This window comes from Manis pentadactyla, chromosome 8, assembly GCF_030020395.1.
Source record: "Manis pentadactyla isolate mManPen7 chromosome 8, mManPen7.hap1, whole genome shotgun sequence".
Classification (NCBI taxonomy): domain Eukaryota; kingdom Metazoa; phylum Chordata; class Mammalia; order Pholidota; family Manidae; genus Manis; species Manis pentadactyla.
This window is the reverse complement of record NC_080026.1, coordinates 59,531,225-59,555,528: the sequence shown is the minus strand read 5'-3', so window position 1 is coordinate 59,555,528 and position 24,304 is coordinate 59,531,225. Positions and strand designations below refer to the sequence as shown.

Below are 24,304 nucleotides of genomic sequence, written 5' to 3'. Positions count from 1 at the left end.
CCTTTCCTCACAAAAGAGTTACATTTAACTCTTTGTGGTTTGACCAGCATGCAGTGTTAACTTCACTTAAATTATGCAGGTATTCACAGCTGAGTCCTGTAGAGTATTAAGATCTCCTTTTTATTCAGTTTTTTGTTTTCCCTGGAATTGACCATTTTTAAATGATGAAATTGTGATTTTCCACTTGCTTAGCTTTCTATGTATCTATAACTAATTGGTTCCTAAACCCTTATCCAGAGTGTAGCACTTCCATTAATCCATTAAAATACATCAGAGAATTTATCAGTTTCATTGCTCTGCTCACTTCTTATTCTTGTATAGACTGATTGCTCCCTAGGTCTGCTGAACATCTGTCAACTTGGGATCTCCCTTTATTATCATACTCTCTCTTTACCTCTTTTGCTGAGTCTTCTGATCTTTGTAGCCTATGATTTCCTCTTTCATGTTTTTATTCTGTTACGTTAATGGCCTATATCCTCCAATAGCTTTATAAGAAAGAGAGCTTAATAAGTAAAACTTTGAGACCCTATATGTCTGAAAATGTCTTTATTCTATCTTTGGACTTTATGATAATTTAGCTGGGTATGGATTATGCATTAAAAATAATTTCCCCTCAGAATTTGAAGGCATGGCTTTACTATCTTCCACCTTCCAGTGATGTTGTTGAGAAGTTCAATTACATTTTTAATCCCTATCTTTGTACTTTTTTTTTTTTGTCCAGAGAGATTTTAAGATCTTCTCTTTGATTTTAGTATTGTGAAATTTCTGTGGTATGAGTGTTTTTCATCTATTATGCAAGGTATATGGTGGCTCTCTCAAAATGAACCGTATGTCTTTCAGTTCTAGGAAATTTTCTTGAATTATTTTGTTGTTGAATGCCCTTTTCCCTCTCACCCACCACTTTCTCTTTCTGAGCACCTATTAACTGGGATATGGGTATTCCTGTACTGAATTTTTTCTTTCCTATATTTCATCTCTTTGTTTTGTTGGTATTTGGGGGGAGTTACTTAGCTTTATCTCTCAATCCTTCCATTGTATTTTTTCTACCATGTTTCCCCCAAGAGTTATTTTTATTTCCTGAAAATTTTTTTAAACATTTTCTGTTCTTATTTATGCATACGATTACTTCCCTTATCTTTCAGAGGATTTCAATTATAGTTCAAAAAAAGTTCTCCTGTTTCCTGCATTGTTTTCATTTCCAAAAAGTTTCTTCTAAACTATTTTTAAACATTAAAAATCTAAAAATTAAACAAGAGTGTTTTTACTGGTTTTATGTTTTATGTTAGCAGCTCTTCTCAATGTTTGATGATTTATGGCTATTTATATTAGAGAATAAAGCACCAAAAAGATGATTAGAAGATACGAGTGTGAGAATGTGTTTGTCAACTGGTGGATTTCACTGTATGTGAGCTGCTGGGCTCTTTTATTAGAGATCCCAGTTGTCAGTATTTGTAAGTTTGTTCTCTTGGCCAGGTCATTCTCACTGCAGAGAAATCCGCTAATCTCCAGCTTGGAGAGAGATGGTAATAAAGATAGTTCCCAGTATCTGGAGATGTTGGCTGGAGGATTTCCTGTTGAATATGCAGACTTTGATTAATCTGCCTGTTTTTAGTACAGTATCTACTCCCTCAGGTACACCTGGTATTCCTAGGTCTAGAGTCCTTCTTCTTCAGTCTCTCCAGAGGATAAGCTTCTAGTCTACCACTGGGGAAGGGCAGGGTAGTAGCCTGACTGCATGGGGTAGTGGAGAGGAACTGAGGGTCTAACTGCTTCTTGTATAGATCATCAACCCATCCCCTTCTTTTCAGCCCCATGTGCACGCCTGCTTTTGGTGGGTGTCTCCAATGCCTGAGCCATACTGAGGTTCTTCAGTGCAGTTGATGGGGCTCCCTCACTGTGTGCTTGGATTTCAGCTTTCTCTGCTCTGCTAAGTCAATTGCCATCTATTCTACATTTAAGCTCTAAAAGTTTGCTGTCACCTCCTTTCCCATTTTCTTTGCCCTAGTGTGTTTATGGTTTAAAAAACAATCCCTTTGTTGATATTTTTGAGGACTTTAGAGGGAGTGATAGTAAGTCCTGTGTTTAACCCACCATGTTTAATCACAGGTCTGTGTCTTCCTCTTCAACCTCCCCCCACCCCTGCTCTACTTCAGTCCTTATGTCTGCTCTCCCTAAATATCATAAGGGTTCCTAACTAGTGTTACTGCCTCTCAAAAGACCACCCCAACTCCAGCCAGTCTTTCCTTTACCTGATCACCAGAGTGATCTTTGTGACAGAGAAATCCAGTATCTAAGTTCCTCTGCAACTCTGTCCTTCACAAGCTGCACGCACTTGAACTACTTGCTTTTTCTCCAGTGTCTTATTCTCCCAAGACTATTTGCTTTTGCACATGCTCTTCCCTTCTGGGGCCATTCTTCCATTCTATGTCCACATGAAAAGTACTTCTATATCCTTCAAGTCTCGTATCAAGCACCACTTCTTCTGGGAAATCTTCCTGGCTTTCCCAAACAGAGAAATGAGCTTGCTCCTCCGTTCTCTCTACTACTTCCTGTGGGCTCTTTTTACATGGGATGAGATTTACCATTTGAGGGCCTCACCTCCCACCTATACTATAAACTCCCTGAGGACAGGACTTTGAACTTCATTTTTTATTTCTTACCAACCAGAGCCTTGTCTGACATAAAACAGGAAAATAAATAATACCCATTGAATAAGTGATAGTGTGCTTGATTTTCCCCAACCAGAAGGAACACTTAGCTCCTCAGAGCAACTGAATTAGAGAAAAATCTACATTGGCTAATTCTAAAACCCAGATATGTCTTGTACTTGCTTTCAAGTATAGAGAGTGAAATTCCATCAACTCCTTTTCATAGGTTATATATCCTTCAAAGACTCTATCAGAATGATTTATATTTAGTATATTGATCACCAGCCCAAGTAGTAGCTTATTCTATGTTGTTTGAATGCAAATGATGGCTGTGCAGTGCTAGAAAATAAATTATTTCTCTAAACTAGGGAAACATTTCCCTTACAATTTGATTTCGCTATTAATTTTCAGCAAAGACTTTTTATTCATGGGCAGTATAAATAAATACATGAAGAATAAGAAAGCAAATCCAGCCTTAGGTGGGAATAAATACTGCCTCACCTATGATTGTGCAAGGTAGCAAACTATCACAGTTTGCCTACCCTGGTGCCATTCCCTCACATTTGACTTCTCTTGTTGTATAAACTGCAAAGTGCTAATACATATTTGGTGTTTTCTCAAAGACCATTTGTTGTATTCTTGTAAAATCTGTGTAAAAAGCAAGATGGTGTGTTTACCCAGATTCTAAAAATAAGAAGGAGAGTCTGAGAGGTGGGGTGGCCTTGCCTAGTGGCTGGGCAGTTGGTAGCCCAGCTGTCCCCCAGGGCCTGTGCCATGGCCCCCCGGATCCTGCAGCCAAAGCTCTGGGCATGGCCCACAGTCATGAGCTCAAGCGCGAGGCAGCGCTACATCACTCACCATGACTGTGTACTCCGTCTGGGCTCGGATGGCATCCTTCAGGAGCAGCAGCTTATCTGAATCCTGTAAACAGACGAGAGATGTAGCACAAGGGCCTAAAGGGGCTGCGTAATGATGAATGAGCCAAAGGGGCTGGTTGTCACAGAGCCAAGCAGATGGGCAGCCCACTGCTGCCTCCCTGGCCTCCCTGGGACTCCTTAGACAGAGGACTTACCAGTATGTCAGCCTTGTGGTCAGTGACGGCTTTTGCAAAGCTCAGTGCTTCTGGGGTTGCTGAACGAATGTTATCCACCCGGCCCTCCTGGAATCGGCGGATGGATGCGCTCTCGTAGGTGGGCACCAGTCTCCTGTGGAGCCTGCAGAAGACCAAGGGTGAATAGCAAACGGTGAGGCATTCTCAGGGAATCATAAACAGTGAAAGACGAATAGCCTCAGCAGGCGTTATTTGTACAGCCCTGACTTTACTTGGCATTGTATTTCACTTTAATGTTAATAGAATTCTGGAGGAGATTTCCCAGGGATGAGCGTCAGGGAGGCTCTAATATGAAAAGTTATGTTTACTTTCATACACTGGTGATATTGCATTAGTATAAAATAAAGAAGGGATTGGTTGCTTTAAAAAAATAACCTGATCTGGTGGGAAACATAACATTTTCTGCCAGACCTGATCAGTGTTTGATTAATAGCACAGAATGGAATAACTGTGTAATTAATCATTCACACCCTTGAGGGAATCCTATTTTATTTAAAGTAATTCAAGCATGACCTATGGATGGAGGCTGGGAGGGGCTTAGTGGTTATGGGTGTAAATTGCTTTATAGGCCCCCCTGCCTGGGGCGGCTGGGCTTCCAAAGCCCATGGGACCATGGCTGCACCTCTCCTCCCTGATGCCTGTTACCTGAGCAGCAGTGGCCACGTCCGCCACCAGCTAGGCAATTTTTTCCTTAGGCACCAAGTGAGCAGGCCTGGGCTTGCGCACCTGGCTGGCCACACCTTTCTCACTAGTCAATAAAGTCCTTAGTGTTGGAGGTGGGGAGGAGATACAGAAGTCCCCGAGGGGCAGTGAACCCCTAAAGTCAAAGCCAGTCAGGGCCCTGCACCTTGGTCTTTTCTGGGCTTGTCCCTCCCTCACTGGCTGGCCTCCGGGGAGCAAAGGCCGGGTCTGATTCTGCACAGTGCTTGGCACTGTACTGCTTGGTGAGAAGGTGAGTAAATCTTCTGTACACTTTTGTCTGGTTTCTCCCAAAGAGAACTGACTCTGGCAGGGGGCTGCATCTCTAGGGCCCCTGGAGGCAAACACCAGGCCAAGGCATGAAAGTAGATGTCATTGCTGGCTGGTCACTGGTCAACCCCACTTAAGGCAGGTTTCAGGTTTTCTGCTGAATCTAGGTGCAGATTATAAAGGTCTTTTTGGTTATGGCTCAGACTCTGAAGAACATTATCTTTGGGAAGCAGATCACATTTTGGCTATTCAGTGAGCCCAGGTGCCTTAGGCCATGCCCATTCCTGACCCTGTGCAGTGATGGCAGAGATCCCTGGGCAGCAGAGGATGGGTGTGCTCTGTGCAGGTCCAGCAGCCCCTTTCAGCTTTGGATCTGAAGCTCTGAATTTCCCTCTGGGTGATGTCTCCAGTCGTGGCCCCAGAGGGACCCTGACCTCATGGCCCATTTCAGCCACATACGAGTATCAACTGTCAGGTCCTGCCACAGCTCAATGTCATCAAGGTCTCTGTCCCGGCAATAAGCACAGACCTCATGGGGTGACATCAGCTGTACCCCAGAAGTCCTCACAGGACAGATGCTCAGAGCAGCTTCACTCCTTTCCTGATGAGTTACAGCCCCTCGGGGAACACTGGGATCTTGGATGCTGTGTCCACATAGGTGCTGCCTGCTCATTAATGAGACCTAGTGTCACCTTTATTGAGAGGTTACTTTATGCTCCCCTTGGATGTTGCAAATTGAAAGCAGGTCCCAGTGGGGGTAGAGCTCTTTACTGGCCATGCCAGTTTATTTACTTTTGCTTCTGGAATGCTGGAGCCAACAGGAGTTAACTCTGTCATGAGGAAGATGTACTTTGCATTTCAGTTTTTGCTTCCTATAAAAGGCCAGCCGGGCTCCATACCCTGCTTTCAACACTTCCTCCCTATTTTTCACCCTTCCCACACAGAACTACCACTAACTACAGAGATTTTTCTCAACCATAGACCTGACTGTGCCACCCCCACTAAAACTCCTGTAGTGTCTTCTCAAGTCCTCAGTCCCTGAGGCCCACTCTGTGCCAGGTGTGCAAGATGCCCAGAGTGGCATGCTTGGGGGAGACCATCTAGAAAACAAAGTCAATGAGCCAACCAACAAGGTTGTTCACATGAATAACAACTGCCATGAGAGGAACAGAGGACAGGATGTGGAATGATAGAGAAGTGGGTGGCAAGGGGGCCCGAGGAGGCTGCTGTAGATAAGAGGTCAGGAGAGGCCTCTAAAGGCTGACGCCTGGCTGAGACCTGAACTTGGGAGGAAGCTGTTATGTGAAGAGTGGTGGTGACGGGCTGGTGGACAGAGGCCCGGCAGACCAGAGGTCTGGAGACAGAGAGAGCTTTGGGGAGGACCCCAGGAGAGGCCGGTTCCCAGGAAGACTTTCTAAGCTTGTACTTAGTATTCTAAGTGGTGGGAAGCCATTGGGAGGGTTCACAGTGGCAAGTGGTAGAATCTGATTTGCACTTTCAAAGTTCATGCTTCATGAGACAGCATTAAAGTGGGTGAGAGCGGAAGCAGAGACCCCTGGGGGACATGTTCAAGTCAGCTGAGCACAAGATGACAGGGGCTTGAGAGGGACTGAGGGGGATGGGTTTGACAGACATTTGGAGAGCCAACATGGGGATGTGGGGGGTGAGCGGCAGAAACAAATCAAGGATGGGCCCAGAGTCTTTGGCTGAACCCACTGCAAGGATGCTGATTCCATTTCCTTATCTAAATCAAGAGAACTGGGGTGAACAGGTCACAGCTACAGAGGCCCATGTGGGTGGGATGAGGTTGGAGGAGGAACTGAGGTCCCACGTGCCTGCCTGCCTTGTGGGCCTGTGCTCCTGGGCCATTGCTCAGGACAATTTCCTCACTGTGACATCCTTCTTTCTCCTTTCTGAGGTTGCATTCATACTTTGAAATCAAGCTCCTTCCATGCAGACTGCCTTGGCCTCCCCAGTTCTTGAGGCCCACAGGTCAGCCCTCCCTCCACTTGTCTGGAGTGGCCGGTGAGTCAGTCCATACGGGCAAGAGCTGTTCTGCCGGCCAGCTTTGCTCACCTGTAGAAGGCCAGCTGGAGGGCCACCTGAATGAAGGCATCGGGGCTGCATTTCTGCTTTTTAATGAATGTTTTCCCATAGTTGTCAAACTTATAAACAGTGAAGTCAAGATTCTTTACTATTCTGCAGAAGAAAAAGAAATGGTGCTAGTTTTGCATATAAAATAGAACACATGCACAGAGTCTAACCAGGTTTCTTGAGGCTGGTCTATGTCCCAGCGCTTAGGGAGTTGAGAATTCAGTTCCTGGCTGCCAGGAATGTGGTGGGGTGTCAGACAGACCTTAACATATGGAAATGACCAGGCACTCTGAGCTGAAAGTGAGGCTTGGCCAGGCATGGTGGTGGCCCTGCTCTGGAAGTGGGGAGGTGGGCCTGGCTGCAGGGAGGGGCATGGGGGCACAAGAGACATTTGCATGGGTAGGGAGAACACTGCCCACAAACAAAATTCCAGAAGCCCACTGTCCACAGAAGTAGGCCAGAAAGAGGCCATTATTTGACCCTTTGGGGAAAGTGTTCCTGGCATCCCTCTAGGTACTTTTGGCATCTTGGCCATCCTGCCAGACATAGCAAACCCCCTTGGTCCAGGGAAAAGCCCGCTTCTCAGATGGCTGCAAGCTTGTCTGTTCATCAAGACTCACCCCTTCTGTGCTTTGAGAAGAAAAGCCTGTGGCCTGGCCCCTGGTCATGGTCAGCACAGTAAGGGCTGCTTGACTGGGATTTCCACCTCAGTGACTGAAACCCATGTTAGCCAGAAACTACTGTTGAATGTCCCACGACACATGCAGGACATGCCCATAATCATGTCACAGTAACAGGAAGATTGATTCTGGGTCTACACTGAGACCCTTGAGCACTGATCTCCCCCCACCAATACTGGCCAGTCTTCTTTATAACGAGTTTGAGGTCCAGGCTGACTGCTTGCTGGAGCAGTGCCTGGCAAGGTCCACACCATCTGTCCACCAGCTGTGTGTGAACACAGAGCCCTGGGGGGGCAACCCCAACCTGCCACTCAGACACACTCTCTCAGGACTCAGAAATTCCCTGCCTGACCCCCCTTGAATTATTCCTCCTGCCTCATGTGAGCTCAGCTCTTGGTGGGGCTGTGCCAGGTTCAAGGGTCCTGGGGGGAATCATTACTCAGTCCAGCCTCTGGAACCACTGTCCCCAGATGGACTGAGCTCATGGTCATGACAGTCATCTGGAAACGTCTTGCCCAAGCGCTGCCTACTCAGACCCTACTCCCTTCCCCTGCAGTTTGGGAGGCTGCCTGAGCTCCTGCTTTCCCACCCTGGCTCTCCCCTCTGGAGAGAGAGCCTTGGGGTCACGTGGGACCTGCCCAATTCTCTGAAAGTGAACGGGCACCTTCCTCCACCCAGGGCTCACCAGCTCACCAACTCACTTTCCCCATGGCCTGTTTATCCCAAGAACCAGCCCCTAAGGTTGAGATAGCCACACCATTTTATAGATGAATATGGAGGCCTCTCCTATGTCCTGCCTGGAGCCAGTCAGCCTCACAGCAGCTCAAACAGAACCTGACTTCCCCAGCCTCCAAGCCCAATCATACTCTGTCCTGTTCATCTGTGCTATTCCCGAACTCTCCTCACTGGCTCTGCTTGCTGGAGCAGTGCCTGGTGACGTCCAGAGCCTTGGGCTTGAGCCTATGAGCCCCACTGTGTACAGTCTTCCAGACACTCCTCGCTGCTGCAGGACAGCCTCCAGGACCCAGAACATAAGTGAAGCTCTTCACAGTGTGGCCTTAATTTCCCTTCAGTGCCCCAATTCTGATCATTCTCTCACTTGCTGGTCTCCAAACCATCCTGTTCTGAATAGCTTGGATCATTTATGAACCTATACAAGCTTGAATAAGCTGCCTTTCTGCCTCTTCCCCAGCTGCCTGCACCATGAACTCCTATCCATCCCTCAAGGCCCATCTTTACAAAGCCTTCTCTCAATGTTCTGGCAGAATTCAGCTCCCATGCCCTCTGTGAGTTCAGGTCTGTATGCCTTTCTCTGGTTTCGACATGTACTGTGCCACACGTTTTGGTTTGGGGTTCCACTTCCTTCACTAAAATGTGGAGGGCAGGCCCTATGGCATATCAGAGCCTTACCACAGGCCTGGCACACACTAGAGCTCTCTCACACTGATGAACAAATGAAGGAATGAATGCACGCATGCTCACTTACTGCATGAGGGAATAAACAACCAAGGTCCAGAGCTAGTTGCCAGTCCAAGGCTCCAGACCAGCCTTGACCCTACTCCAACACTGACCACCCAGAGGGAGCCACATCCGCCCTGGTCCTCCGACAGGGGTCCCCTCAGGGCCTGAACTGCCTCTCTCCCCCTGGGGGAGAAGAGGGCTGGTCCCTTTGTCAAGTTGCAGTGTAAATTCAAGCAAATTGATATAGTTGGGATTCAAATTATCTATTCAAACCAGTTGTTTATTATCCCTCCCGAAAGTAGGGGATGATTTCCCCACCTTGACTCTGCTCAGTCAGGTGGAACCTGTGAAAAAATATAACTCCATGTTTGCATTTTATGAAAATGATAGCTACTTCAGCAAGGTTATTTCCCGGAGAGTTATAACTCCCCTTTAGTTCGCCTGTATTTCCATGAGGGGGTGGGGAGCAGAGGTGGGAGAGGGGAGGCAGAGGATCTGAGGTCTTTGGAAACTTCTAGGGTTCCTCATCAGCAGAGGTACAGGTGGGCACCCTGAGGGGACTTGGCCTTTTCCTTACCGTTGAAGTTTTTCTGCTGAGGAAGCTAAGAGGCCTTGGATTTCTGGGGAGCATTTCCACCTCAGCCTCCTGGGGGCTGGGAGCTCACTGACAGAGTCAGCTCGGACAAGCTTCTTGCTGTTCTTCATCCTGCAGGCAATGCAAAGAGGCAACCTCTGCAGCCTGGCGAGCTGGAGGGCCTGGGAGGCATGGTTCTTTGTTCTCTGCTGTCATTTTAGCTGTTGGAGTTTCAGTGAGTATGAGCTGCCCTGCATCCCTGAACCATTGCACAGATGAATAGACTAAGGCCCAGGGAGGCCACCCAAATTAGTGAGTAGCAGAGCCAGATTTCCATCCAGGTCTGTCTGACTCCAAAGACCAGTATTTCTTTTCATGACGATGTTACACTTGGAGAGATGAAAATACAAAATACAGTTTCTTCAATAAATGGTGTTGGGAAAACTGGACAGCTACATGCAAGAGAATGAAACTGGATCATTCCCTAACACCATACATAAAAGTAAATTCAAAATAGATTAAAGACCTAAATGTTAAGACATAAAACTATGAAACTCTGAGAAGAAAACATAGGCAAAAATCTATTGAATATAAGCATGAGCAATTTTTTCTGGACATGTCTCCTTTGGCAAGGGAAACAAAAGCAAAATAAACAAATGGGACTACATCAAATTAAAAAGCTTCTGTACAGCAAAGAATACCATCAACAGAACAAAAAGGCATTCTACAGTATGGGAGGATATATTCATAAATGATTTATCAATAAAGGGTTAATATCCAAAATATATAAGGAATTCATATGACTCAACACCAAATAATAATAATAATAATAAAACAATTAAAAAATGGGCAGAGGACCTGAACAGACATTTCACCAAAGAAAAAATTTTCCAAAGAAGAAATTCAAATGGCCAACAGGCACATGAAAAGATGCTCCACATCGCTAATTATCAGGAGAATGCAAATCAAAACCACACTGAGATATCACCTTACACCTGTTAGAAGGGCCACTGTCCAAAAGACAAGAAATAACAAGTGTTAGAGAGGATGTGGAGAAAAGGGAACTTGGTGCAGTCACTGTGGAAAGCAATATGGAGGTTCCTCAGAAAACTAAAAATAGAAATACGATATGACCCAGTAACTCCACTTCTAGGAATTTACCCAAAGAAAACAAAATCTCTGATTTGAAAAGATATATGAATTCCTATGTTTATTGCCACATTATTTACAATAGCCAATATATGGAAGCAACTCAAGCGTCTGCCAATAGATGAGGGCATAAAAGGTAGTACATATATAGAATGGAATGTTATTCAGCTATAGAAAGAAAGAAATCCTGTCATTTGTGACAACATGGATGGACCTCGAGGGTATTATGCTAAGTGAAAAAAGTCAGGTGGAGAAAGACAAGTACCATATGATTTCACTTATATGTGGAATATAAAAGCAAAACAAAGCAAAATGAACAGATAGCAGTAGACTCATAGACACTGAGAAGTGACTGGTGGTTACTGTAGGGGAGGGACTGGAAGGGGTGGGTGAAATAAGTGAAGGGATAAAGAGGCACAAAGTCTCAATATCAATTAGTCATGGAGACAAGTATAGCACAGAGAATATAGTCAATAGTTCTGGAATATATTCTATGTTGACAGATAGTAACTACACTAGTTGGGTGAGGATTTAATAACATAGATAACTGTGAAATCACTGTGTCGTATACTTGAATTGATATAATATTATATATCAACTATACTTTACACTTCATTCTTAAAAAAAAAAACATACATATGAAATAGGTTAGTTTGGGTTTTCAGTTGGTGCTCAGCCGTCTGGCTTTGCCTCCCAGGGCCCCTCTGGAGGGGCCTTGCCCTCGGACTCACATGTGCTTCAGCAGGTGCTCCGCACACTGCACCAGGACAATGCCGTCAAACGGAGAGTGTTCACACACCACACCGCAGGTGCCGTCTCGGCCCACCACAAACTGTATTAAGAAAGAGAGGTGAGTGGACTGCTGGTAGAGCCAGCATTTTAAACCAGTCCCTTGGCTGGAAGCCAGTCCCCCCCACCCCAGCCCCAGCCTCTCAGGGTGACCTCTCCTCCAAGGACATCAAAGCACATTAATCTCTGGAAGAAAATGCTGCACCCAATTGCCATGGCCTGAGAATATGGAAGCCTCAGGGCAGCTCTAAGCTGTGTGACCTCCTTCCCAGAAATGCTCTGGGCAGTGCCTAAAGGTCTCTGGCTGAAGTAGCCCAGTGAGTGCTAAGAGCTCACTGTGGCTGAGGCTGTGCACACTCCCCTCAAGCAAGTTCCTTTGGCTTCTGTTATCTGCATTGAGTGGCAGGGCCACCTGCACTGCCTTATGTGATTAAGTGTCTGATAATCCTGTGTCTTTGACCACCACTGATTTTATTCCCAAGGTTTAGACCAGTGTCTACCCCACAGCAGGTGCTAGTAATTTTGTTGAACAAGAGAATGAAAGATGGTGATCCAGTTTGGATGGTGTGGAGATTCTCAGGGAGAAATGAAATACCCCTCGATGGGAGTGAAGGAAAAATGTAGTGAGAGGTTCCCTGTGAACTGCTTCCTGACTTTTGAGTCAAGGACGTCGAGTCCAGTTCGACCACCTGCCAGCTGGGAGAGCTTTGACCAGATGCTTCGCCTCTCTGGCTTCAGTTTACTCTCAGCTAAGATGGATCCGATAAGGACCGGTTCACAGGATGGATATGAGGGTGAGAAGGAAGGTATATGACAGGTCCACAGGAACTATAAAGATTACTTAGGATTTTTTATGCCTTTTCCAAGGCTGTATTTAGCTGATTTGGAAAAGAGATGTATTCAATCTCTATAAAAGTACTGGGAGAAAATTATGAGCAGAATAAGATTTGAATCTTCAAGTGTAACCCACACAGAGTGGGGGTGCCTGGTAGCCTGTCTCAGCACATCACACTTGAGAGATACCATTCCACCATCCATAAACAAATAAATAAGCAAACAAGCAAATAAGCAAACTGTTGAAGTCTTTGCTGAGACTCTTCCAGGGCACCATAACACATAACACACATCCAGCTGACTCTCTCCACGTTTCCCCCAATCTCTCATACTACAGCAGTTGCCTGAATCTTTACTCCCATTCTTCAAATAAACAAACCTGTAGCAGTTTCAAAACTCATTCTCTCTCCTCTCTCTTCCAGTGTCCCCAGCCCTTCTGTCCTGAAACTAGCTCTCAGTCTTCTCAGTTCAAATCCATGGAGCCTGTTTGGCTTCTCCAGCTCACCTGATCATGGTTTCAAAAAGAGCCCAGAGCAGGGCATGGTCATCCCTGCATGGGGGAGGGAGGGCTGCACCCACTCATGTATGAATGCTTTTCTGTCCTATCCCTAAAGGAAAAGGAGGAAGACAGTGCCTTTTAAAAACTGCTCCTAAAGTTCACTGTTTCAGGTCCTGGCCATCCATTATATAATTTCATTCCCGCAGCCACTCCATGAAAGATTACAAGCCATTAGCGCCACTGGTGGAAGCTCAAACAGCCAGCGCTGCAGCAAGAGAGCTCATCAGAAAGAGCAGAATCAAGATGCAAACCAATAAAAAGGATAACCTGCAGAACATAGGGGACAGAAAAATGACATGTTGCCTAGGAATATTTATCACTGTGAACGATGCTAACCCAGACTGTAGAGACAGTAGGTTGCTATTTATTATGGTCATTGTGAAAGTGTGGTGGCTTTCAAAATAAACAAGATTAGATTCAGGATGGGCAGAGTGGGGGAAAAAGGATGGGGAACAGGAATGGATGGCCCAACCTTGGCTTCATTGCACCTGCATGAGTATTTTTCTCCAGGCCAAAGTGAATGCCTTGTTTCTGGGCTGATGTCATGTGAATGAAAAATACATGAACTGTTATGTTTCATTTAATGACTTTTCTTCTGTGGAGATGCTGGGCTGCCTTCCTTCTGAGGCATAGAGGGAGGTGTGTTGAAATGGCCCGGCCCGGGTGATGGAGATTCAGAAAAGCTGATGCGTCTGTGTGGCAGAATGATTCTTGCTCAATGTGTGAGGATTTGCTCAGTGGAGCCCCTGGCATGCCCCCACCATACAGTGTGTGCCAGAAAGTGGGAAGTGAGTCCGGGTCTGACTCAGAGCCCCCACAGGCCTAGCACAGGCTGCAGGAGGTCAGGGAGTTTGAGATGTGTTCAGTCCCCTGCTCCTGAGAAGAGCTCTGGCCAGTGCAGTGGCTGACACCAGTGCCACATCTCCAGCCCTTCAACAACCTCGGCCCTGGATGCAGCATCCCTGGCCGCAGAGGCCAGTGAGTGAGCCTCAGGCCACAGGCCATGCTGTGTGGAAGGTTTACCTGCAGGGACTTGTCATACCAGCGGTTCGCCCCGTTCCTGCTGCAGCCTCCACCGTGAAGGAGCTGGAGTGCCCTGTTGGTGTCGCTGAGTTCCACACCTCCGGGAATGTCCAGGCACACCAGGCAGATGCAGCGCTCGATCATGTCCAGTGAGTCCCGGTTGGTGGAGTCTGCAGGGCAGGAGAGCAAGGGCTTAACACATGCCCTGCCCCGAGCGTGGGGTCCCCTCTCCAGAGCCCCACACACCACAGGAAGACACACACACAGACATTCAGATCTTGAGGCAGCCCTGACCTCTCCCACTACTCCAGTGGGTGGGCCATGAAATCAGCCAGACTGTCCTGATCCTCTGTGCCATCCCTAGGGGCCAGCTCACCCTCACGTCCCTGCAAGTGTCCCACACTCCAGCTGCAGTCAGTTGTGCCTCCAGATGTATGGTCACTGGGCCTGCCTGCCAGGGTAAGGGGGCTTATTTGGGGCCTTCACCATGGATGTTAGACCCCCAGGCCAGCCGGCACCTAGGAAGGAGCTCCAGGTCTCCCATCCAACAGCAACCCCACTCTGGCACCCAAGAACCACAGTTGGCACATAGGCCTATTTATTTGTCCTGAACTAGGATTTTCAAACATTAGTTACTGAATTTTAAATTAGTCAATATCCTATGAAAATCTGAAATAAAGGAGTAAGGGTGTTGAATTCCCCACCCCCTGCCACCTGGCAGTCATTTTGATGCAGAGGTCATATGGAAGGGCCAGGCTGCCCCAAACCTATATTCAGATAAGCTCACTGGGGCCGTTTTAGGAACGTAGAACTCATCAGGACAAATAGGTTAAAAGCCACTGAGTTGTGCAGGAAACATGTTGCCAAGGGAGCTTGCCTTCTCCACAGGGGGCACTGGGCATGGGATTCCTCCTGGAATAGAACTGGGCTGGCCAGATAGGCTGCCCTAGGCAGCTTCCTCTACCTAGCACTGGGAGGTTCACAAAACCTGCTCAGTGGGGCTGGATCACAGCCAGCTGATACGGCTGTGCAATCCTCCTCTCAACTAGCAGTCTCTACTGTGATGACTGTGCTCTTTCCCCACCTTCTCTCATGTGGTTTGGGCATCAGGACCTGATGGTGAGGGCTGTTCGTTGCCCAGAGATGCAGACTTCCCAGCTGGAGGCAGTAACAGGGTACAGGATTACTGCCCCACCAAGTCCCAGAGTATTCTGTGCATGGGAAGATGGGGTACAAGGTATTTGGAGGCAAAGAACCATTATGTAGAGAAACTGCTAGCTGCGTATTGTAATATCCACTTTCCCTTCTGTCACAGAATGCTGGGTTTTTAGCTTTGCACAGGGACAATGAGCACTAAAGCTACATTACTCAGCCTCCCTTATAGCTATGGGTAACCCTGGGTCCAAATTCTGCCAACAGGCTCTATAAACACTGTATGACAGTTTCCAAGAAACCTCCCTAAAGATGACTAGCATGTGCTTTTTGCCCTTCTTTCATCCTGCTGCCTGGAACACATGTGTGATGGCTGGAGCTCCACCTCTATTTTGGACCATGAGGTTGAGGGCCAGAACCTTGAGTGAGAAGGACGAACCCTTGCCACCATGTATCAGCTCTGAATGGATTACCTCTGGTATACACACAGAGAGAAACCTGTTTTTTTTTAAAGCCACTATTATTTTGGGTTTTCCATCATGTGGCTAAATTTAATCCTAACTTACACTATCAGATGATACTGGATTCACATTTTCACTCTGCAGGAATTAGCTGGAGCTGAGAAGCTGCACCCTTACTTTGCCAGTCCTCTCTCATTTATTTAACCCCTGTGTTCTGTGTTTAAATTCAAGGCCCCTGTTCAGAAGGCTATTCTCTTTGTTCGAGAGGAACCTTCTGAGGACCAAAGATCCCTCCAAGATGACAGCTGAGCCCCTCCCTGCTCCCTTTCATCCCAGCATCAAGGCAGGCACGTGGGTGGCCCTGGCCCTGAGTGCTGGCCCTTTCGTCTCCTGTAGTCAGCTCTGTCTCCCTGAATTTTGAGCCCAGGCATGCAGCTGTCTGCATGTGCTGCCACACGTACCTCCCAGCTCCTGCCCCTTTCCACTGGGTCCCAGTGACTGTTGAGTGAGAACTCCTCCCTGGCTCTGGAGGCTTCTTTTCTTGAGCCTCAAGCCAAGAGTTATGCCCATCCTCTCTCACAGTTGTCTGGATCTGCCTTCCTGCAGTCCAGGAAATGTGTGGGAGCAGGTGCGGCTTCCACACCCTGAGGCTCAGGGTCTCCTCGCAGCCTCTGCTCACAAGCCATGTGCTGGAGCCAGGCACAGCAGCGTCTCTTCCCCGTCAGTGGGAGGCTGAGTGTAGACCTGGCTGGATGCTGCCAGTAGGCGACCACATCAGGAATGCACATGTCCTTTCCTCTGTCTAGCTAGGGACCTGGGATGCCCCTTAACAAGGTCCTATCTGCCCTTCCCTGCTCTTCGCCTCTCACCCTGGCCATTCTGGGCACTACCCTCACTCTGGCATGTGGTGACTTCTCCCCCCACTATGGTCAGCCTAGGGCGGGGCTCCCTAAGACCTCTCCTGGGTCTCCTCAACACCTGCTGGCCTCACAGATGCTAAGATCAGTTACACTATTCCCTGCTCTGCCCAGGTGGTTCCTCCAGTTCATAAGAGGTGTCCACATGTGTCTTCATGTAAACAGTCTCCAGTCCCACCCGTCTTCTCCTTCCCACTTCTTGCAAACCCTGGGGGATAGAGATTTCTCTTATAGCATGCCTTCCACTCTGGGGAGAAGAGTGACCAGCAAGCCAGCCCATCCTTGGGTCATCTGTTCCCCCCTCCTGTCTGGAATGAGGGTTTGGGGAGCACCATACTTTCCAGACCGCTCTTAATCCTTATGGGACCAGGATGACTCATTATCTTCCTCACAGCTTTCTGGGCTTTCCTGCCTCAGTTTGATTAGCTTCAAGCCTTTGGGCCATGCCCTGTAGACCTAAAGGTAAATGAAACCCAGGTGTAGCCCTGGGCAAATTTCCTTTCTTTCTGCTTAAGTGTTGTCCAGTCATTGTGTCACCCACTTTAACTTGAAACAGCTTCTACTTTCCATGAGGTAGAATCCAAACTCATGAACATGCCCTGCTGGGCTCCTTGACTCATCTCTGTTACTCCTCCGGGGTCGCCTCCCCTGCATCACTGTACGGACCTCACACCAGCCTCCAGCCATTTCCTGGACACCTGTGCACATTCATCTCCTCATGTCGCACAGGCTGTCCCCTGGAAGGATGTTCTACTCAGCTTTTCAAAGCCCTGCTCATGAAACCTCCCAAGCTCCCTCGTCTTTTAATGGCGCGGGCCTTGCACGTGGTGTGGGTGGAAGCAACCCACACAGAACTCCTGCCCTCCAGGATTCCTCTCACCCAGAGTATGCCACTTGGCCACCTGTTCAGAGAAGACAAGGAATTTCTGCTCTGTCCACCAGGCTGGCCTCATACATCACCTGAGCCAAGGGCTAAATGGACCCCCTCTATACTCCCATGGTTTACTACTACATTGCACATGATCTTATAGCACATGACCCTGCTGCTGTCCCTAGACCCCAAAGCTTCAAGCAGTCACTGCCAGTCTAGCCCCAGGAGCCCTGATCTGGTTCTCCTTCCTGCCATGTCTGTGAGCTTGCAGAGGGTGGACCCTGGGTCTCCAAGACCAGGTGGGCACACAAGAGTACCCATAGCTGGCAATAGACTTGAATGTGCATGGACAGGAGAGGCTGAGATCTGTGTGCCCAGTTCAGACAGGGAGCCTGGTGGACCCTAGCTAGCTAACAGGAAATGCCCTGTAAGGATCAGAAAACCACTACCTTTGGGGCATGGAACTTCGTAGGATGGGGGGTAAGAGGTGGGGAGGAGGTGGAGATAGGGAAAAGGTTCCTTGCTCTTTCCGAGGCTCCCAGCCCTACCCCTCTCTTGCTCCAGTAGGAATCCATGCCTATGGCCATCATGCCCAGACCTGCACTGTTCTGGGGGGTTCCTTTGGGATCCCAGGCTGGTTGTTAACTTCAGAGGTTTTGGCCAGGTATGGTTGGATTCAAGTAGGCATGGGGGAAGGGAGAAGCATGTCAGGAGGGAGATAGCGGTCCTGGAACTGGAAAAGGCTCTGAGGGCTAGGAAGCAGATACCCAGGCTGTGAGTGAGCAGACACTTCAGGCTGCATTTTGACCCCCCTGCTTATGCGCAAAGGCATGCAGGATTTAGGCAAGGCTAGAAGAAAACAGTAAAGTGATATTATTAGTTAACCTTTGTTGAGCACTTAGTTTGTGCCAAACATCAATCTAAGCACTCCTATTAATGAATATGAGATAAGCATTATTATCATCCCCATACACAGGTGAACAGCAGAGAAGTAAACGTCTTGCCTAAGTCACCCAGTAAGTGGAAGTTGCTGGACTCGGTCACAGGCATACAACCGCAAGGCCCAAGCAGGAAGCAGATCACCAAAGCTTGTGAATGGCAGGCTCAGGGATATGGGTCTCATCTGGCAACCACAGGGGGGCCCTGGAGGGTCTTGGACAGAGGTGATGTGCTCAAAGATGCCTAGCAGCTTGGGGTGGGCACAGGCCACGGGCAGCCCCAGTGCTGCACCCCTTGGCCCTGTTGGCCATCTGTCAGTGAGTGCTGAGAACCCAGGCTTGGTTTCTGCCTACACCAAGTTTTCCTTAGAAACAGCCCCAAGCCAATGTGGAATGGGCAGGCTGCAGCTCCCCGGGAAGCCCACAGCAGACCTGTCCAGCCAGGAGTCTGGGAACCTCACGCAGGTTGTGTACGGGCCCAGAGTTTAGCACCAATCCAGAGGAACCAGGTCCTGGCTCATTAGACAGAGTGAAATGGAGACAGGACAGCAGAGCTAGGATGCCAGGTGGCCTTGCAAATGAACTCCCTCCATACAAGTAGCTGATCGGTCAAGTGCTGACAAGTTTATCGTGTAAGGCAGAAAATAACTACACCCAAACTCATCCACCATGACTCTAGCTCAAATGTAATGGAAACACAGGGCGGTGGGCTGGAAGCACGCAGCAGGAGCTGTTTGTCTTGTGACATTCTCATAGAGCACACAGAGGCTCATTTAATGTGCTAAATCAATCTTTCTCAAGGAGCCCTTGCTTAATAGTGAGAAATCAGAATTGAGTAATAGTAGGAGTTTGCTCTGCCACCCACGCTTGGGGAGTTGACAGCTTTGGGGATGCAGAAATTCCAGAGGCCACCAGGCTTTGAAGGGCCCTGGAGTTCTGTTGCTCTGTTAGAGGCTGAAGGCTTATGGACTGTTACTAAGGTGAGCAAAGATAAAATAAACCCAGCACCTGTGTATTTGGAGTGCTGCTGAACTCTCAGGTGCTGCTCTGCTCCCCCAACACACCCACCTGTGCACGCATGCATACAGTCAGAGCCCTCCTTGGGACATTTGACTTCTCTGATCTAGTTCCTGGGAGGTTGGCTTGAGTCAGATTTCTACTGTCCTGCCCCACAATGTCTAGTTGGACGCACTGGGCTCCCTCTCAGAGCTTCTAACCTTTAGAGACTTAGAGCCTCTAAACCGTTGTCAATCCTATCTGAGCATCTTTCCTCCTAAAATGAAGGGATCCTATCTCCTTTTGAGAGGGAAATCTGCCATCACACATCCCAGAGGTAATCTTTATGCATCCAGTCCCCAGAGGCTATGAGGACTCCAGTGTACCTCTTGTCCAATGACACCTGGATCTTGCAAGTCAGAATTGCCTTGACTTGAGTTATAAAAGCCTCTTTAAAGAACTTGAGAGAGAGAGAGAGGGACTTCTGCTTCTGGGAAGATCAAGTGGAATTTTCCCTATTCCACCTACTAAAGGTCCTAGACATTACATTTAAAACAAATGCAAGAAAACTCTGAAAGCTAGAGAGAGGAAGACAGGGCAGCTGGGAGCCCCAGGACTCAAGGAACAACATGATGCTGGTTCTCTGGTTGTTCTGAATTGGATTGTGTCCCTTGGCCCTCTCTCAAATTCATCTATTGAAGCCCTAACCCCAATGTGACTATCTTTAGAGATGGGGACTCTAAAAATGTATTTAAGGTTAAATGAGGTCATAAGGGTGGGGTCCTAAAGCAATATGACTGCTGTCTTCACCAGTGATGCATGTGCACAGAGAAAAGGCCATGCGAGGATGCAGTGAGATGGTGGTCACTGCATGTCAGGGAGAAAGGTCTCAGGAGAAACCAACCCTGCCAATGTCTCAATCTTGGACTTCTAGCCTCCAAAACTATGAGAAATAAATTTCTGTTGTTTAAGCCACTCAGTGGTATTTTGTTATGGTAGCCCTCACAAATGAATTCACTGGGTTTTCTGTTTTACCTAAAATATCCCAGACTTGTTGCTGCAGAAGCCAGCAATATAAAAACACAAAGTTAGACCAAAAATGTCCAACAAAGCCTGCTCTCTTTAGCCAAAGGACCAGATAAGAGGCAAGACAAAAACTTTTAGATATTAACCTTCCCTTACTCCTACCGATTGCCATGCCATCAAACGCTGAATGGGGAGCCTAGACTTCTACCATCACTAGTCTGTAATGAGGCATCTCGGCCTCTGACAGAGAAGGCATGGTCTCAGGTGGAAGCTGGGACTTCCATCTCCACTGGGTGGTAACCACCACCCCAGTTGTCCCAGACACAGCATCAGTAGGAACCATGTGGAAAGCCTGAATTCCCACCCCCCAGCCCCAGTAACAAGGAGTATTGTTTCCTGGGGTGTCAATACAGGTCACATGAGGAACCTGTACTTCTACACCTACCCAGCTGTAAGGAGAAAGCACCCATCTTCTTCCCTTGCTGAGGCAGTGTCAGAGGCAGCCAGCTAAAACAGAAGGCTTAAATGGGATTCAGTCACATAACTACATTCAGGTTTCAATAGAAAATCACTTGTCATACCAAGGACCAGGGGGATCTCAACTTGACTGAAAAAGACAATCAGCAGATGCCAACACTGATATGACAGAAAGTTAGAATTATGTGACAAATATTTTAAATCTGTCATAATAAAAATACTTCAACAGACAATTATGAACACATTTGAAACAAATGAAAAACAGAAAGAAATCCCAGCAAAGAAATAAAAGATGTAAAGAAAAACAATTGGAAATTTATAACTGTAAAACGTAATAAATAATATAAAGAGCTCAATGAATGGGTTAACAGCAGAATGTAGGGGGTCAGAGAAAAGAATCAGTAAACTTGAAGATAAAACAATAGAAATTACCCAATCTTAACAAAGAGAAAATAGACTTAAAAAAAAAAACAGCTGAAAGGATCTGTGGGACAAAATATCTCAATCATGTCTTTGGAGTTCCAAAAGTAGAGGAAAAGAGCATGAAGGAGAGTACTCAGGGAAATAATGGCTGACAACTTTCCAAATTAGGCAAAAGACATAAATATAAAGATTCAAGAAATTCGGTTTACTCCAACTATTATAAATTTCAAGAAATTCATACCAAAATACATCATAACTAAACTTCTGAAAACTAAAGGCAAAGAAAAAATCTTGAAAACAAAGAAAAATGATACTTGACCTGTAGGGGAAAAAAGCCCTCAAATTATAGCATATCTATCATCAGAAACTATGAAGGCTGGTAGGAAGTGGCACAAACTTTTTCAAGTGCTGAAGGAAAAGAACTGTCAACCCAGAATTCTATATCTGCAAAAATATCCTTCAGGAGTGAAGGGGAGAATCAAAACATTTTCAGATGAGGAAAAATTGAGAGAATTCATCTCTAGCGGAGCTACCCTAAAAGAATGACCAAAGAAATTTCCCCACAAAGAAAGGAAATTACATAAAAAAAGCAACATTGGGACATCAAGAAGGAAGAAAGAACAACAGAAAGGGTAAACATCTTAGTAAATAAATTTCATTCTCTTTTTGAGTTTCTAAAATTCAGTTTCACTGCTAAAGCAAAAATTGTAACATTGCCTGATGTGGTTCTAAATTTATATTAGAGGAAATATTTACAACAATTATAAATCAGGGAGTGTAAAGGGATGTAAATAATGGTAAATGTCCTACACTTCACTAGAACCAACAAAATTTCAACACCAATAGACTATGAGAAATTATGTATAGATCCTGTTGACTGATGGTGTTGTTGAGTTCTTTATCTTTGCGGACTTTCTGTGTAGTTGTTTTTATCAATTCTCAAGGGACAGGTTTAAGTCTCCAAATATAATTGTGGATTTGTCTGTTTCTCCCTTCAGTTCTGTCAGTTTTGCTTAACATATTTTATGGTATTTTTGATGCATACACACTTGGGATTGCTGTGTTTTCTTGGTAGAATGATCCTTTTGTTTTATGTACTGTTCCTCAACGTCTCTGGTAATTTTCTTTGCTCTGAAGCTTACCTAATCTGATATTAATATAGCCACTATTGCTTTCTTTTGATTGATGTTTGCTCAATATATATTTTTGCTTGCTTTTATGTTCAACCAGACTACTTTGCTATCTGTGAGGTGAGTGTTTTGTAGCTAGCATATAGCTGGTTCATGTTTTTTAATCTACTCTGTCAATTATTGTTATGCTGGGTTTTAACTCTGCCATATTATTTTTTGTTTGCTGTTTTTCAATTCTTGCTTTCATTTTCCTGCCTTTCTATGGGTTACTTGAACATTTTTTAGAATTCCAATTTGGTTTGTCTGTAGTGTTTTTAGTGTATCTGTTTGTATAGCTTTTTCTTGTGGTTTCTAGTAAACTTCAGAGCAAAGAAAATTACCAGAGACATTGAGGAACAGTGCATAAAACAAAAGGGTCATTCTACCAAGAAAACATAACAATCCCAATTATGTGTGTGCCAAACATACCACAAAATATGTGAAGCAAAAACTGACAGAACTTAAGGGGGAAATAGACAAATCCACAATTGTATTTGGAGACTTCAACCTCTCCCTTGAGAATTGATAAAACAACTACACAGAAAGTCAGCAAGCATATAGAAAAACTCAATAACACTATCAATCAACAGGATCCAATTGATATTTACAGAACATTCCAGACAAAAGCAGCAACATGCACATTCTTTTCAAGTTCCCAGACCGTATATGCCAAGTTAGATCATATTCTACCCCACAAAACACCCTCAACTATTTGAAAATAATTGAAAGAACAAAAAAATGTGTTCCCTGACTCCTAGACTCAAAGAAAAAATAAACAACAGAAAAATACAGGAAACGTTCCAAACATTTGGAACCTAAACTACCCTTTCCCAAATAAGCCATGGGTCAAAGAGGAAATCTTAAGGGAAATCTTAAAAACAAACATTGAAATGAATGAAAATAACAATATAGTGTATCAAAATTTGTGAGACACAGCTAAAGCATTATTGAGAGGGAAATGCATAGCACAAATACTGACATTAGAAAGTAAGAAAAGTCTTGAGTGAATAATATAAGCTCTTAACTCAAGAATCTAGAAAAAGAAGAGTAAAATAAATCCAAAGCAATCAGGAGGTAGAAAATAATAAAGAGCAGTAAGCAATAAAATTGAAAGCAGAAAAAAAGAAAAAGAAAATCAACAAAAAATCTGGGAAGATCAACTGAATCTCTGACAAGACAAACAAAGAAAACCAAATGAAAGAAAGACACAATATGAGGGATAAAATAGAAATAGATCTATACATCCTGAAGACATCAAAAGGATAATAAGAAAATACTATGAACAACTCTACAAATGAACATTTGACAACTTAGAAGAGATGGACCAATCCCTTGAAAAGTATAAATTATCACAATGACCCAATATGAAATAGATCATGTAAATATCCCTATAACTACTAAGAAAATTTAAATTGTTAAGTTTAAAACCCCCAAAAAAGAAATCTTCAGGCCTAGATGCTTTCACTAGAGAATTCTGTGAAACATTTAAGGAAGAATTAAGACCAATCTACACAATTTCTTCCTACTAATATGAGGAGGGAAAATTCCCAATTCATTTGTTCATAAAACCCTGACACCAAAACAAAGACAATACAAAAAATAAAGCCCACAAAAAAACCCAACCAATTATAGACCAATAACCCTCATGAATATGGATACAAAAACACTGAACAATATATAAGCAAATAGAATTAAGCAACATATAAAAAGAATTATGTACCATGCCTAGGTGGGGCTTATTTCAGTGATGCAAGGCTGGTTGACTATTTGAAAATCAAGTAATGTAACACACCATATTAACAGAGTAGGGAAAAATCATATGATTGTGCAGTTGATGCTGTGAAAGTATTTGACAAAGTTCAACATCTATTCATGTTTAAATCTCAGGAAAGTAGGAATAGAAGGGAACTTCCCCAACTTCATACAGAGCATCTACAGAATAGCCTCTAGCTAAATGTGAAACACTGCATGCCATCCTCCTAA

General features: G+C 45.6%; 1 protein-coding gene across 1 annotated transcript in view; it reads right to left on the bottom strand.

Annotated features, from left to right (window-relative positions):
* CHAT (choline O-acetyltransferase) overlaps positions 1 to 24,304 on the bottom strand; it is a 49,627-nt gene that overhangs the window by 4,943 nt on the left and 20,380 nt on the right. The window contains exons 8-13 of the mRNA XM_036927200.2: positions 13,892 to 14,061; positions 11,418 to 11,518; positions 9,541 to 9,669; positions 6,805 to 6,927; positions 3,721 to 3,862; positions 3,507 to 3,569 (exon numbers count right to left, since the gene is read on the bottom strand). Of these exons, the coding sequence (XP_036783095.2) occupies positions 3,507 to 3,569; positions 3,721 to 3,862; positions 6,805 to 6,927; positions 9,541 to 9,669; positions 11,418 to 11,518; positions 13,892 to 14,061 (728 nt within the window). The remainder of the gene's footprint in view (positions 1 to 3,506; positions 3,570 to 3,720; positions 3,863 to 6,804; positions 6,928 to 9,540; positions 9,670 to 11,417; positions 11,519 to 13,891; positions 14,062 to 24,304) is intronic.